The sequence below is a fragment of the Scylla paramamosain genome, chromosome 8 (assembly GCF_035594125.1).
Source record: "Scylla paramamosain isolate STU-SP2022 chromosome 8, ASM3559412v1, whole genome shotgun sequence".
In the NCBI taxonomy this organism is placed as follows: Eukaryota; Metazoa; Arthropoda; class Malacostraca; order Decapoda; family Portunidae; genus Scylla; species Scylla paramamosain.
Window position 1 is genome coordinate 16,499,540 of NC_087158.1, and position 15,000 is coordinate 16,514,539.

General features: G+C 40.4%; 1 protein-coding gene and 1 long non-coding RNA gene across 4 annotated transcripts in view; one reads left to right on the forward strand and one right to left on the reverse strand.

Annotated features, from left to right (window-relative positions):
• The window catches only part of LOC135102868 (uncharacterized), a 127,916-nt gene that overhangs the window by 29,173 nt on the left and 83,743 nt on the right, over nucleotides 1-15,000 (forward strand). The gene's annotated exons all lie outside the window — the stretch shown is intronic.
• LOC135102866 (uncharacterized) overlaps nucleotides 3,495-15,000 on the reverse strand; it is a 78,742-nt gene continuing 67,236 nt past the window's right edge. The window contains exons 10-12 of the mRNA XM_064008455.1: nucleotides 13,251-13,340; nucleotides 5,465-5,617; nucleotides 3,495-4,894 (exon numbers count right to left, since the gene is read on the reverse strand). Of these exons, the coding sequence (XP_063864525.1) occupies nucleotides 4,031-4,894; nucleotides 5,465-5,617; nucleotides 13,251-13,340 (1,107 nt within the window). The 3' untranslated portion in view covers nucleotides 3,495-4,030. The remainder of the gene's footprint in view (nucleotides 4,895-5,464; nucleotides 5,618-13,250; nucleotides 13,341-15,000) is intronic.

Genomic DNA, 15,000 nt, shown 5'->3' on the forward strand with positions numbered 1-15,000 from the left:
TTTTTTTCTGGCATCTAGAGAGAAGTGCAAATAAAGATAGAAAATGGTCGCATGAAAGAAAAGGCGTATAAAAGTAGCAACTATGATAACTTTCTTTTTCTTCGGTTTGTTTTGAGTATCTTTTCGTTTTGTTATTATGCTTCACGATATGGTAAGTTAATATGCTGACACGACATGGAGTGAAATGTAAACGCGAATGTATCACTAATGAAGCCAAAAAGCTGAAAAAGCTTCGAATGTTCTGAATTTGTGGAGTTTCTAAAAAAAACATCCATCAACTTGAAAGAACAGTCACTATACATACGAACTTGCATGTTTCCTACTACATTAAGAACACATGGGAAAACAAATAGGTATACAAAAGATAAGGAATATTTGATCATTACGTACATATTCCCTTCAATTTAAGTAAACATATGAAAACTGCGTCCTAGTTTACATTCGCACAAGGACTTGGGAATTGTACACCCCACACATCCCCTTTAAGAACCTTTCCAAATACATAACGTTTGAGGACGTGCCGCTCCCCTCGTCTCAGGGTGGTGTCATAAACGTTACCAGGTGAGGGAGGCGACGCGAGTGTGCTGGCGTTGAGCTGCTATAATATGGAGGGCGTCCCACTTCACTCGTATCACCAGAGAGAGAGAGAGAGAGAGAGAGAGAGAGAGAGAGAGAGAGGAGAGAGAGAGAGAGAGAGAGAGAGAGAGAGAGACACACACACACCACACATACACGGATTGTGCCAAAAATCAACATAACAAAACTCTAGTAGCTTTTCTATTTCTGTAGCCTAAACGTACTGTACAAATACTCTTCGTCATCCTGTTTAACGAACCCAAACATGTGTTGAGAATAAGTAACAAGTAAAAAGACAACGTGCTCTTTTATTGTCCGGTGAAAACTTTGCCGTGCCGAAACGAGTGCGTAAGTCTTCTAAGTAACTTTACAAACAAAAAGTTACCTCTCCTTCATCTAATACCAGGAAACCAGGCATTGATTGCACCTTCGTCTTTTTATTTATTTTATTTTTATTTTTATTTTCTTTCCGAGGTGATGCTGGAAATTAATGAAAAATGTAAGGATTCCCTGGAGCCTGAACACGAGTAAGGAGGAAGAAGTAGGAAGGAGGAGCACGTCACATATGACAGCTTTAATTTTCACTAGCACAATTAACTGAGGGATAATTATAATCTATTTAGCTACATCAGTTTCTTTTAGCTGTTTTTTTTTTTTTCGTTTGCATCTTTTCTTTTTCTCCTTTCCCCATTCGCTTCTTCCTCTCTCCCTCTGTTTTCTCTCGAGAGCTAGTCACTGTCTGTTAATCTACATAAGTTTTGCTTGTCATATATTTATAATGTTTTTTCCTTTCCTTTTTCCTACCTTTCTTTTGTCTCTCATTTCATCCTTCCATTATTTTCTTCCCCTTCTTCCCTTCTCCCTTCCTTCTTTTTTTTTCCCTATCCATTTTTCCTTTACTCCTGCCATTCCTCCTGACCATTTTTTCATATATATATATATATATATATATATATATATATATATATATATATATATATATATATATATATATTTATATATATATATATATATATATATATATATATATATATATATATATATATATATAATTCCTTCCTTCTCCTATTCATTTATTTATTCCCATATTACTCAGTCATTTATATATCTGCTGGATTTATAGATTTATCACTCGATCATCCATACCATGTTAATCCACTTCATCAGTATCTCCCCACTTCACTTTACTATCAATAGCTTCCCGGAACAGACAAATTGATACACTGAAGGTTATCTTGAGAATTTACCTGGCTTTTATGGAGGTAGCCTTAACCTAATAATATCGAGACAGTAGCTATATGATGCTACTCTATGAAGGGATCAGCAGTGAAATTAAAGAACTGAATAAATCTAAACCTAACCTAAAATAACATGACCTTCAGATGAAAACGCTAACATTATTCCAGTAGCATCTCTTTATCTGGACATTAATTAAGAACAAGGGGTGTTTTTTATTGACCCTCTCAGCCAGGTAAGGGCGGAATGCTTCCTGTAATGGGCTTCTTGATAAACGTTCCTCCCCTCCCTCCCTTATCCACTTCCGTCTTTTCTTCCTCCCCTCTCTTTTCTCTTCGTTCTTCCTTCAGTATCTATTTCCTTCCTTTACTCCCTTCTTCCCTTATCCACTTCCGTCCTTTCTTCCTTTCTTGTCTTTTCTCTCTTCTTCCCTTAGCATCTATCTCCTTCCTTTATTCCCTCCCTTTCTTTTCGCTTTCCTTAAATCCTTCATTTTTTTCTTTATTCTTTCTCTTTTCTTTATTCCTTCTTCTCCCAGCATTTATTTCCTTCCTTCATTTACTCTTTCAGTTTTCCTTCCTTCATCTCTTCCTTTTCTTATCCCCTTCCTTCTCCCTTCCTCCTTCCTTGCTTCTTCCCTCATCATCTATCTTCCTCCCTTCGTTTACTCTTTCAGTTCTCCTTCCTTCATTTCCTCCCTTTCTTCTCCCCTTCCCCTGTCCTCATTCCTCTTCCCTTTCTCTCCCTTCATCTCTACTTATTCATCTCCTTTCATTCTCCCCTTTAATCGTCTTTCCTCCCCTTCCTCTCTTCCTCTCCGTCCTCCAAGCCCTCCACCCTCTTCCATACTTATTTATCTCCACCCTCTCTTCTCTTTTCTCTCTCTCTCTCCCTCCTTTCTTCTTTCTTAATTTTTATTTTCAGTCTTGTCTAAGTAAATCAATTATCCTTTTGTGTCCCTTCTGTGAAAATAAATTGCTTAAAGACATCCCCCACTCTCTCTCTCTCTCTCTCTCTCTCTCTCTCTCTCTCTCTCTCTCTCTCTCTCTCTCTCTCTCTCTCTCTCTCTCTCTCTCTCTCTCTCTCTCTCTCTCTCTCTCTCTCTCTCTCTTGCCCTCTATGCCTGCAAACACTTTTCAACACATTTTTTTTTCACTCTACACACATCATTAATTCCTCATAAATCATACCAACCTCACACACACACACACACACACACACACACACACACACACACACACACACACAACACACACACACACACACACACACACACACACACACACACACACACACACACACACACACAGACAGACCTAATTAGAGAGGCTTTTTTTTCATATTTTTCGACATGTTCAGCATATTTTTTTTCCGTTCTTTTTACATTTCTTTTTTTCTCTCTCTCTAACTCACTTTTTATTTCTTCGAGGGTTACTTCCTGGTTCTCTCTCTCTCTCTCTCTCTCTCCTCTCCTCTCTCTCTATCTCTCTCCTCTCTCTCTCTCTCTCCTCTCTCTCTCTCTCTCCTCTCTCTCTCTCTGGCGTGTTTGTTGTTGGTTAGGATGCGAGAGGTGCATAGGAAAGGATGAGGTTCTGAGGGTGACGTGACATGAGTTAAAAAAAACATGGTTCTGCAGACGTCAAGTGTTGAGTAAACTTCTGATGGGCAGGTGGTTCTTAAGGATGAGTTTTTTTTTTTTTTCTTTTTTTTTTTTTTTAGCGACTAATTATGAGGTTTTGATTTGAGGTCTGATGTGTCTGATGTGCTTTTTGATGATGTCTGATATGTTTTTGTAAAGGTGGAATGTTATATAGAGTCTTAAGGGCTTAGATGAATTGAAGGATGAAGTTCTTTAGGGACTAACGGTGAGGCCTTTGGAGATTTTTAGTTGGTCTGATGCAGTTCTACTGAATGGAATATTAAGTATTATCTTTAAGGCTCTCCAATCTAGTTAGCTTGTAGTTCTGGAGACGAGAAGTACTTATTATAGTTTTAAAAGTTCCCTGGTCTATGTTAGTCTGCTGCAGTTCTAGAGGAGCGAAATAATGACTATAGTTCTAGAATTTCCCGGCTACAGTGAGTTCTAGAAATGTAAAATATTGACAATAATCCTAGAGGCTTCCCTGTCTAGTTAGTTTCTATATGCTGCCTGGTCTAATTAACATGACATGGTTCTAGAGGCGTGTAGTACTGACTAAAATGCTAATGGTTCCCTGGTCTAGTTCGCCTGCGGGTCAAGGTAGCGTCCCAGGAACAACAGGAGTCCCGTCGGGTTGTGCCTGACTGCGTAGAGGAAGGCGCGGTCGAACGCCAGAGTCCCGACATTACTCTGCCTGTAGTGAGCACCGGGCCCGTCAGCTGCGGCGCCCATACGATCCACTCTCTCCTCCTCCACCTCCACATCCATCCTTTCCTCAGGGGCCAACACCCCTTCACCACCCTCGCCATAGTCGTACATGTGTTCCTTATACTCGTACTCCTTGTCGTTGTAGTGGTAGTTGTTGTAGTAATAGTACTCAGGGTAGGTCGACACTTCCTCCTCCACTATCCCTTCTACTGTCCCCTCGTCATCTTGAGTCTGTGTCACCGCCGCGTCGCTTCCCGAAGTATTCGTCTTGTCAGGGAGGGAATTAGCAGGCGTGTCTAGTGACGTGGCTGCCTGTAGTGTCGCCTCCTGCAGGACATCTGGCGAGGACCTGAGCATAGAGGCGCGTATATCAGCATCACTCGCCCCGCCGTCCATTGTGCGTGTGCTCATGTCCTTCTGCGGCGCCTTCTGCTGCGTGGCTGTGGCTGCGTCGTGCCTTTCCCCGGACTCCATGCGTGTGAGTCTGACCTTCGCGTACTCCACCATGGGCAGGCCGTAAATGTAAGTCGGGTGATTAAGGTAGTTGGACTCTGCAGTGTTGTCCTCCATCAGGGTCCCCAGGGAAGGGGCAGACGAGCGTCTCCTCCTACCGCTCAGAACAGAAGGTGTGCGGGGCTTTTCGATCTGACACGACTGGAACTCCGTCAACTGCACCACGTCGTTGAGATAAAGGTTCTTGATGTGGTTGATGCCTGAGAAGTCTGCTTCGTTCTTCTGTTTGAGGGATGAGGAGAGACAAAAGTATGGAAAGGCGTTATTATTAGTGTGGGGATGGTGTCTTTGGAGACGGCAAGGTAGGGACTGTGTGTAGAAAAAATGGAAATGGATATTAGCATTGTAAGAGAAGCAGCTAAAGAGAGAGAGGGAGTAGTCTGGAGATAAAGGTGAGAACAGGAAGTGAAGATATGTAGTATTAGGACGGAAAAATATGAAAAGAAATATGTAGAGTGTACGAGAACTAACTGAGAGACGATTAGAGATAGTAATAAAACTAACAGAAGTAGAGACAGGATGGCAGACGTGGCACTGGAATCGTAACACAACACACGTAACACAACAGAGTGAGAAGCAGCAGAAGTAGAGGCAGATTAGCAGAATAAGAAGCAAAACCACACACTACGCAATAGAACACTACGTAACAGAACGTAGAGGCAGAATAGCAGTGCAATCACACTCTGCATAACAACACTACGTAACACAACAGTGTATTATGTAAGAGAGAGAGCAGAAGTACGCAGAGGCAGAATAACAGAACACGACAGAACTTAACACAACATAACACACCTGGAATAGCTGCCGCAGGCCAAGGTCACTTAGGATGGTGGAGATGTTGTGGAAGGCGCGGTGCCTGAACACTGGCATCTTGAGGTTCACTGTGTTAGGGAGCATGGAGCGGAGCAACTCACTCCACTTAGCAGACGACAAGCTCGACTCCAACTGACCACGACCAGGACGAGGAGGGAGAAAATGCGAATGAGTAATGATGGATTTGTTTTTTCTTGTTTTGTGAATGAAAATGATAAAGGCGACAAGAAGGATGGATAACATAGGGATGAAGGAGATTTTTTTCTTCTTGTTTTGTGGTAGTGAAAAATTATATACTAAGGAGGACAAGGAGGAAGGAGAAAATAGTGACGATGTAGGAGAAAGGAGAAAATCAGTGAGGATGTGTTTATATTCCTGTTTTGTGGGACTGAACAATGTTAAAGTAAAGAAGACGAGAAAGAATACAGTATGGATAAATGAAGATGGATTTTCTATCTTGCTTTGTGTGTGGGATTGAACATTGATGAACTAACGAGAAAGAAGAAAAAAAATAATAAGAATGAGCGAGGATAGATTTCAATTCTTGCTTTGTGGTAGTGGAAATCTGTAAACTGAAGAGGACAAGAAAGGAAAAAATACGGACGAGTGAGAAGAATTTATATTTTTATTTCGCGAGAGTAAAACATGATAAACTAAGTAGATAGCGCAATAAACTTAAATCATAAAAGGAGGATGAGGATGAGGAAAAGGAGGATCAAAGATGAGAGCAAGAACAGGAGGAGGAAGAGGACAAGTTAAGGATGAGTGATGCTGCCTGGCTTTCTTCTTATATTGATTCTCTTTTATTGGGGCAGTAAAAAGTGAGAGGGGAAAAAAAAAGTGGCTGTTTGGAAAATGGAAAAGTTAGGCGTAAGGAAAAATTAGACGTAACTTTTTTTTATGAGATTCTCGATTTGTGGCTCTTACACTTGTTTTGTTTTTTTTGTTGCCATTGAAAAGTTTGGAGATAAAAGTGACTGATCAGCCAACAGAGAAACGAAGCGTTATTTTTTTTTTTTAATTATGAATTTATTGGTGTGTTTGTTTCGTCTTGATTGTGTCTAAAAGAATAATAGAGTGTTACTTTTCTTTTATTGTTATCATTAGTAGTAGTAGTAGTAGTAGTAGTAGTAGTAGTAGTAATAGTAGTAATAGTAGTAGTAGTAGTAGTGATTGTGGTTGTGGCGGTGGTGGTGGTGGTATGATTTATTTATATATTTTTTTCTGTTTACATATTTTACTTAGTTATTATTCATTTATTGTTTATTTATTTATTTATTCATTTGTTTATTTGTTATTTATTTATTTACTTATCATTTAGAAATACTTTTAATCAATATATTTATTCATAAAGTAGAATAAAAAAGAAAAGCAGTCTTGTACAGAAAAGGATAGAGATGTACACACACACACACACACACACACACACACACACACACACACACACACACACACAACACACACACACACACACACACACACACACACACACACACACACGTTTGATCGTACTATAGCTTCAATTAATCTCTCCTCTCATCCCTCGCACCCCAAAGGTTCCCGTGCGATCATTTATTAGTATCCCTCAAGTCTTAATCATTCGGACTCTTCATGAATGAAAAGGAACGAAATACTTCAGAATATTCCTCGGATTCACCACATTCTTTGGAAATCTCGCCTGGAATGGGATGGGATTCTTCAAAATCTTCTTAAAACTGAACCGGAGGGATTATCTTTTTTAATGTATATTGTTTTTTCTTTCTCTTTCAATATCGGTGTCGCGAAGAAAAATCAAGAGTAGAAATTGTTGGCTGGCGGAGAATTAATGGTGTGTTTGTTTACGGCGCAGTGACGGGGGGAAGCTCATTTATTGGAAGAGTAACACGTCATGTCACCTCCTGCCACGCCGCCACCTTCCGATTTTCTTATCACCTTCAGCAGAATCTAACCTAACCTATACCTGCAGCATGGCCTTTCACGTCATCACCTCTTGTCTTGTCAGTACCTTCCGTCACGTCATCACCTCTCATGTCACACCCCCAAATTCATCACCTCTTGTCGGTAGCATCATCACCTATCACTCCATACCTGCCACGTCTCTCGTTTGTCTTGTCATCACCTATCGCCTCACACCTCTCGCCTCGTCATTACCTGTCTTGTCGCACCTTTCTCATTACATTCTCTTACGTCATCACAGCCACAGCAGTAGGCGAGTGTTATTGGTGGTCACTCAAGGGGGAGGAGGAGGAAGAACCATAATATATGAGGGACCTTTCATCTTCCTCCTCCCTCCTCCTTCTCTTGGCAGATAATAGGTAACGTGCGTGATTGCAGACTAACGCTAAAAAACTCTTATCCTGTTCTTCCCTCGTATCTCAGGGTGTTACAATGAAGTGTGCATAGCTACCTTTCTTCTCCCTCTCTCCTTCTCTTCTCTCCTTGCACTCAGCTCCCTCCCCGACCTCTCAATCTCTTTCCCTCCTTGCACAACCCAGCAATTCATTTCCCCACCTGTCTTGCACAATCTTACTTCAACAATTCCATGCCCTTTGTACTCCCCTCCTACGTCCCCCGATCTTTTCCACACTACTATTCCCAGCCCTGGACATCCCCGCTTCTCTGTGCACGTGAGTCATTAGTGATAAAGTACCGTGACTGCAATTTGGGAGTGAAAATTAAGAAAGAATGAGAGAAAGGGGGAAAATGAGAGGAGTAGGAATTACTTATTGTAATTTTCTTTTGTCTCTAGAATATAATTATTACTGGGTGGATAATCTGTACTTATTTTCCCCTTATGAATATATATACTTCGCAGAATTACAGCGAACAGTTTGTATTATAATTACAAGAGAGAACACACCTACCCCAGCTGTTCAAGCCCGCCCACTCCAATGCCGCCTACTCACTGCAAGCCACGTTTTATTCACACTCGCATGTATGAACTTCGGTTTAATACGTATAGCTTTGAGTTAAACTATACAATGCATTTCTTATAACTGCATTTGTCACGTACCTACCAAGTCCTGTTCATTACAAGTTACCCTCTTCACTAACGCCGCTGTTCTCGTGTTCACCTCTCCACGCTTTCCCCTCGTCTCATCTCGTCTAGTCTCAGCTACGCCATGTCTTCGTTCTGGTCTCGTTCGGTCTCATCCCTCTCCTGCGTCAATCCATGCTCGTCTCGTTTTGTCCTTCCCCACCATATCCCATCATCGCCCCGTTCTGCCTCACCACAGCCTCGCCTCTACTCCAGCCGCCACACATGTCTCGTCTCTCCACCGCGACGCAGACCCATCATCCCCGTCCCCTTCCTGCTCCTAAAATTTTTTAAGAGCATTCCTTCCTTTAAAAAGGCAACAAGGTGACACCCTAATGTCCTAAGGAGTCTAAAGGACATTTAAGGACACCCAGGGACTCTATGACCCACTAACCTCTCCTATTACTGCAAAATTCGCTCCCCCGCGGCGTCAGGGCCTCCCACCGGCGGATATATGAAATACTTGCCCCGCCATAACTGACAGCCTCGTCTCCTGGCACCGCGGCCACCGCCCTCGCCATCCCAGGGGCCCCGGGCAGGACGTGACCAGGATGGAAAGCCCCCTGCCGGGACGATACCCTTCCTCCTCCTCTCGCTGCTGCTGCTTCTCTTCCTCCTCCTCCTCCCTCCTTCTCTCCTTCTCTTCCTGCCAGGATGGTCTTTCTCATTTCTCATTCTAGTCTTCCTCTTCCTCATCTTCTCGCTTCCTCTTCCTCTTCCTCTTCTTCGCTCTGTTCCTCCCCCTCCTCCTGTGCCTTCTCGTCCTCCTCTTCCTCCTCCCCCTCAAGCTACTACTACTACTACTACTACTATAATAATAATAATAATAATAATAATAATAATGATAATAATAATAATAATAATAATAATAATAATAAAAATAATAATGTTACTACAAAAAACGCCTCCTCCTCCTCTTCTCTTCCTCCTCCTCCTCATCGTCATCATCATGATCATCATGATCATCATCATCATCATCATCATCATCATCATCATCATCATCCTTTTCCTCTTCTCGTTCAGCCTCAACCTAACGTTTCATCCCTCACCCCTACCCTCACCCCTACCTCCCCCCTCCCGACCGCCCACGCCCGCGCTGCCTGGCTGGTCACGGGGGCGGCGCGTGATCTATGAAGGGAAGATCTGAGGCGGAAGGATCTTTAAGAAAATAAAAATAATAATATAATATATATATATATATATATATATATATATATATATATATATATATATATATATATATATATATATATATATATATATATATATATATATATATATATATATATATATATAAAGTAAATGGGGGAGAGATTCACAGCCACCCACACGAGATATCTAAGGTCTCTTTACTTTTAGTCTTGCGAATGCTTTGGTAATGTCCGTGAGTTTCGTTCTGTCGTATTCTTAAATGTTTCTCTTCTTAAGCGTTTCTCTCAACTATATCTGGCTACCTTTAGTTTTGGGAAGTTTGCAAGACTCGTTTAATGATTGCAGTGATGGTTTAACAAGGATTCCGAGTCTCCATTTGGAAAAAGAAAAAAAACTGGCTCATCTTTGTGATCTTTGAAAAACAGTCCTCACACATGAGCCTCACTACTAACATCCTTGTGTACTCCTTCCATTACGGCTCCCAAGGTTGTGTTATGACCGCAGTGATTAATTAACATGGATTTTGCTTCTTCATAGGTGGAAAACCAAAAAAAAAAAAAAAAACTGACTGATCATCTTTGTGACCTTTTAGAAAACAGTTCTTAGAAGAGGATAAAGTCTATATTAACATTCTTATATAGCCCTTCCATTAGGACTCCCAAGGTCGTTCTATAATTGTAGTGATAGTTTTACAACGATTTTGCTTCTTCTCTTGTTTTCCTTTTTGTTTGTGTTTTCTTGGTTTATCGTCATATTTCGTTTTTCTTTCATCTTGTCTTCCTTTTTGTTTAGTTTTTTTTTGGGGGGGTTTCTCTTCCTATTTCGTTTTTCTTCCTTTCTTTTGTTTTCTTAATTTATTTTTTTCTTGGTTTCGCCCTTTATTTTGTGTTTCTTCCTCTCTTGTTTTTCTTCTTATTTTGCCTTTTATTCGTTTCGCATCTTCTTATATTGCTTTTCTTCTTACCTTGTTTTTTCCTTCTTGTGCTTTATCTTTATCTTGTCTTCATCTTATCTTCATTTTATCTTCATTTTGCCTCCTTGTCTTCTTATCTTCTTCCCTTGTTTTATTTTCTTCTTACCGTATCCTCTTCATGTCTTATCTTCTTATCTTATCTCTTCTTGTCTTCTTATTTTCTTGTCTTCTTATCTTCTTATCTTATCTTCCTCTCATCTTCATCCTGTTTATCTTCTTCTCGTGTTCCATCTTCATCTCATGCAGGGTTGCCACATAAACACAGGCCATTAGTCCCTCACAGTTCTCTCTCCCAATGCTCTCCTCTGATGCTCCCCAACGCCCCCCAGACACCAGCTCGAGACGCCCCCAGAGGCTCACCACAATGTAATGCGTCCCATGAGACATTCCACGTAAATTAAGGGAGATCTGTGAATCTCCTTCAGCGCCTTCAGCGTGATGGTTGTGAAGGAGCCCCAGGTGATGCTATATTGATACAAACAGACTTCAGACACTCCTAGTCACATACAGTGCACATATTAGTGGTTTTGCTTTTATCCTTCCTCTTCTTGTTGTTAGTCGTGGTGGTGGCGGTGATGGTGGTGGTGGTGGTGGTGGTGGTTGTTGTTGTTGTTGGTGGTGGTGGTGGTAATCTTTTTCTTCTTCTTCTTCTTCTTTTTTTCTTTTTCTTTTTCTTTTTCTTCTTCTTCTTCTTCTTCTTCTTCTTCTTCTTCTTCTTCTTCTTCTTCTTCTTCTTCTTCTTCTTCTTCTTCTTCTTCTTCTTCTTCTTCTTCTTCTTCTTCTTCTTCTTCTTCTTCTTCTTCTTCTTCTTCTTCTTCTTCTTCTTCTTCTTCTTCTTCTTCTTCTTCTTCTTCTTCTTCTTCTTCTTCTTCTTCTTCTTCTTCTTCTTCTTCTTCTTCTTCTTCTTCTTCTTCTTCTTCTTCTTCTTCTTCTTCTTCTTCTTCTTCTTCTTCTTCTTCTTCTTCTTCTTCTTCTTCTTCTTCTTCTTCTTCTTCTTCTTCTTCTTCTTCTTCTTCTTCTTCTTCTTCTTCTTCTTCTTCTTCTTCTTCTTCTTCTTCTTCTTCTTCTTCTTCTTCTTCTTCTTCTTCTTCTTCTTCTTCTTCTTCTTCTTCTTCTTCTTCTTCTTCTTCTTCTTCTTCTTCTTCTTCTTCTTCTTCTTCTTCTTCTTCTTCTTCTTCTTCTTCTTCTTCTTCTTCTTCTTCTTCTTCTTCTTCTTCTTCTTCTTCTTCTTCTTCTTCTTCTTCTTCTTCTTCTTCTTCTTCTTCTTCTTCTTCTTCTTCTTCTTCTTCTTCTTCTTCTTCTTCTTCTTCTTCTTCTTCTTCTTCTTCTTCTTCTTCTTCTTCTTCTTCTTCTTCTTCTTCTTCTTCTTCTTCTTCTTCTTCTTCTTCTTCTTCTTGCTCTCAGTTAAGAAACAGTTTGACAAAGAAATACAATTGTTTGCCACGTTTTTTTTTTTTCTTCTTTTTCATTTTCTCGATTTTCTTTCTAACAGAGGAGTAATTTGTGGGAAAATACACTTATTTTGTTCCTTTTCTGTCTAGCGTGTGTCTTAATTATTTTTTTTCCTTTTGGTTTCTTTCTTTTTCACTCGTTAGATTTTGACCTCCTTTCAGCCAAAAATTAAGGAAAATAGCTCGGAGTAAAAAAAAGAAAGAAAAAAATCCACGTGTTTATTTTGTAAGTTTCATTTTTTATCATTACTTTTGGTTCGGGTGTTATTCTCAGGTTTTTGGCTTTTCTTATTTAACTTCAAGCTGATGGAGTTTGTGCGTGTGTTGTTAATTGGCTCACTGACTTCAGGGGTACGTCTCTCTCTCTCTCTCTCTCTCTCTCTCTCTCTCTCTCTCTCTCTCTCTCTCTCTCTCTCTCTCTCTCTCTCTCTCTCTCTCTCTCTCTCTCTCTCTCTCTCTCTCTCTCTCTCTGTGTGTGTGTGTGTGTGTGTGATATGTGTTCCTCTCTCTCTCTCTCTCTCTCTCTCTCTCTCTCTCTCTCTCTCTCTCTCTCTCTCTCTCTCTCTCTCTCTCTCTCTCTCTCTCTCTCTCTCTCTCTGTGTGTGTGTGTGTGATATGTGTTCCTCTCTCTCTCTCTCTCTCTCTCTCTCTCTCTCTCTCTCTCTCTCTCTCTCTCTCTCTCTCTCTCTCTCTCTCTCTCTCGTTAACCTTAATCACCCACGGCCTCGCATAATGAATGATAATTGAACCAAACTTAAGCGATCACTTAAACACAACCTTCCAGTGAGTGAGGCGAGAGAGACACAGAGTTGGAGACATAGAGAGTGAGTCGTCGAAACTTATCACAGGTGGTCGTCAAAGCAGTCACTCTGAATTGGTCGTGAAAACTGATAACGTTGATCGCCAAAAGATGAGGTGGAGATCGTGGTACAGAAAAGAATTAGACATTAAAATATTCAAAAGAAGATTTTAAACAGTGAGTTGTCAGAATGGTTATCAAAGAATGGGATTGAAGTGATAAAAAAAAAAAGGATGAATAAAAGTGAATGAAAAATAAATTATATGAAAAAAATACGAAAAAAGAGATAGAATGATAAAATAAAAGTGAAATGAAAGTATGTACCACAGTATACAACGTGAATCTTTAATTACCCGCTTGAGTCCATTGGCGACAAAATTCTTCTGTTCCCCGGGCATGACGAGGACGAGGGAGAGGAGGCCCGAGCTGGAGTAGAGCGGCACCTGACGGATGGAAATTGGGAGAGAGATAAGGAAAGTTAATGGACATTATATGATACTGCTGAAGAGAGATTTCAAGATAAGCAAAAGTGAATGGGAGATAAAGTACTAAAAGAAGGGAAAGAGACAAAGAAGAAAAGAGAAATTCAAGGGAGAGAGAAAGAGATAGGAGAGATTAATGGACGTTATACGATATTATTAAAGAGAGAGATTTTAGGATAAACAAAAGTGAATAGGAAATAAAGTATTGAAAACAGAGAAAGAGACAAGGAAGGAACTAAATAAAAACGTGAAATATTCATTTAAATACTTATAATTAATCGTCCTAGGCGCGAGGATACATGAATTTCTCAAAAACTTCAGGAAGGTTCCATGAACTTGGGAAAGGTTGAAAACTATTGTTATAGAATATTAAAGAAGGGAAGGATGTAAGGATACACGTACAGGCGAGGATAAGGAATAAAGTAAATGAAGAGAAAGGGAACAAGGAAGGAAAGTAGGATGCTAAAGTAGGAAAATTGAGAATACCAACAACAAAATAAAGGAAAAGAAGAAGGAAACTAAAGTAGGGAGAAAGAAGAGAAGAAAAAAACATTAAAGGAAAGCAGAAGGCAAAGGAGGAATGAATAATAAGCTAAAAAGAAGGGAGTGAAAGAAAGAAAATCTTAAAGAAGAAACGGAAAGATAATCAATAAAAGGGAGAATAAAGTCAAGATGGGGGAAGGTCAGGGAAGAAGAGGAGGAGGAGGAGGACATTAGGACGTTGAATAGCTTTCGTTCCTGCTCAATCTCTTCCTCTTTACCTAATTCCTCTTGAGAAAATCACATCCTTTCCTGCATGACAATTTGCCATTCATGCGCTGGAGGAGGAGGAGGAGGAGGAGGAGGAGGAGGAGGAGGAGGAGGAGGAAAAAGAGGAGTTGAGAGGAAATGAACGGGGAAGGGAAGAAAATAAAGAAGAAAGGGAAATGGAAAGGATAGTATGCAATGGAAGACTTAGGAACAAAGGAGAGGGGAGAGGGAGGAAAATAAGACATAGAAAGAGTGAAGGGAAAAGATGTTGGGAGGAAGAGATAGGAGACAGGAGGGACTAACCAGGAAGGGAGGAAGGAATAGATGGCAGAGGGCGGGAGGAAAGGAAGGGAAAGGAGGAGTTAAAATGTAGGGATGAAAGTGGGAGAAGGGAAGAGGAAGGATACTTGATAAAGGAAGAAAATAATGAAAATTGATAAACGAGAAAGGAAGCCAAGAGAGAGAGAGAGAGAGAGAGAGAGAGAGAGAGAGAGAGAGAGAGAGAGAGAGAGAGAGAAAGTCAGTCAGAAACACATAACAATTTAACAATTTACTAGTTCTACTCTTCCATTAAACCTTCAATTTCAGGGGCCAGTCTACCTCACAATCCCTCCTCCTCCTCCTCCTCCTCCTCCTCCTCCTCCTCCTCCTCCTCCTCCTCCTCCTCCTCCTCACAAATACCCAGTCTTTAAAACAACACAAAGATAAAGAAAAACAAGATAGAGGAACGAAAGGAAATGTCTACAAATAAAAAGAAAGCTGAAATAAAACGATTTAACGAAAACAAGATAGCTCACATGAAAACCTCACATATTTTGTTGCAGCCTCTCACAATAACATCACACTCTCTCATAACCCCCATAGTCATCTT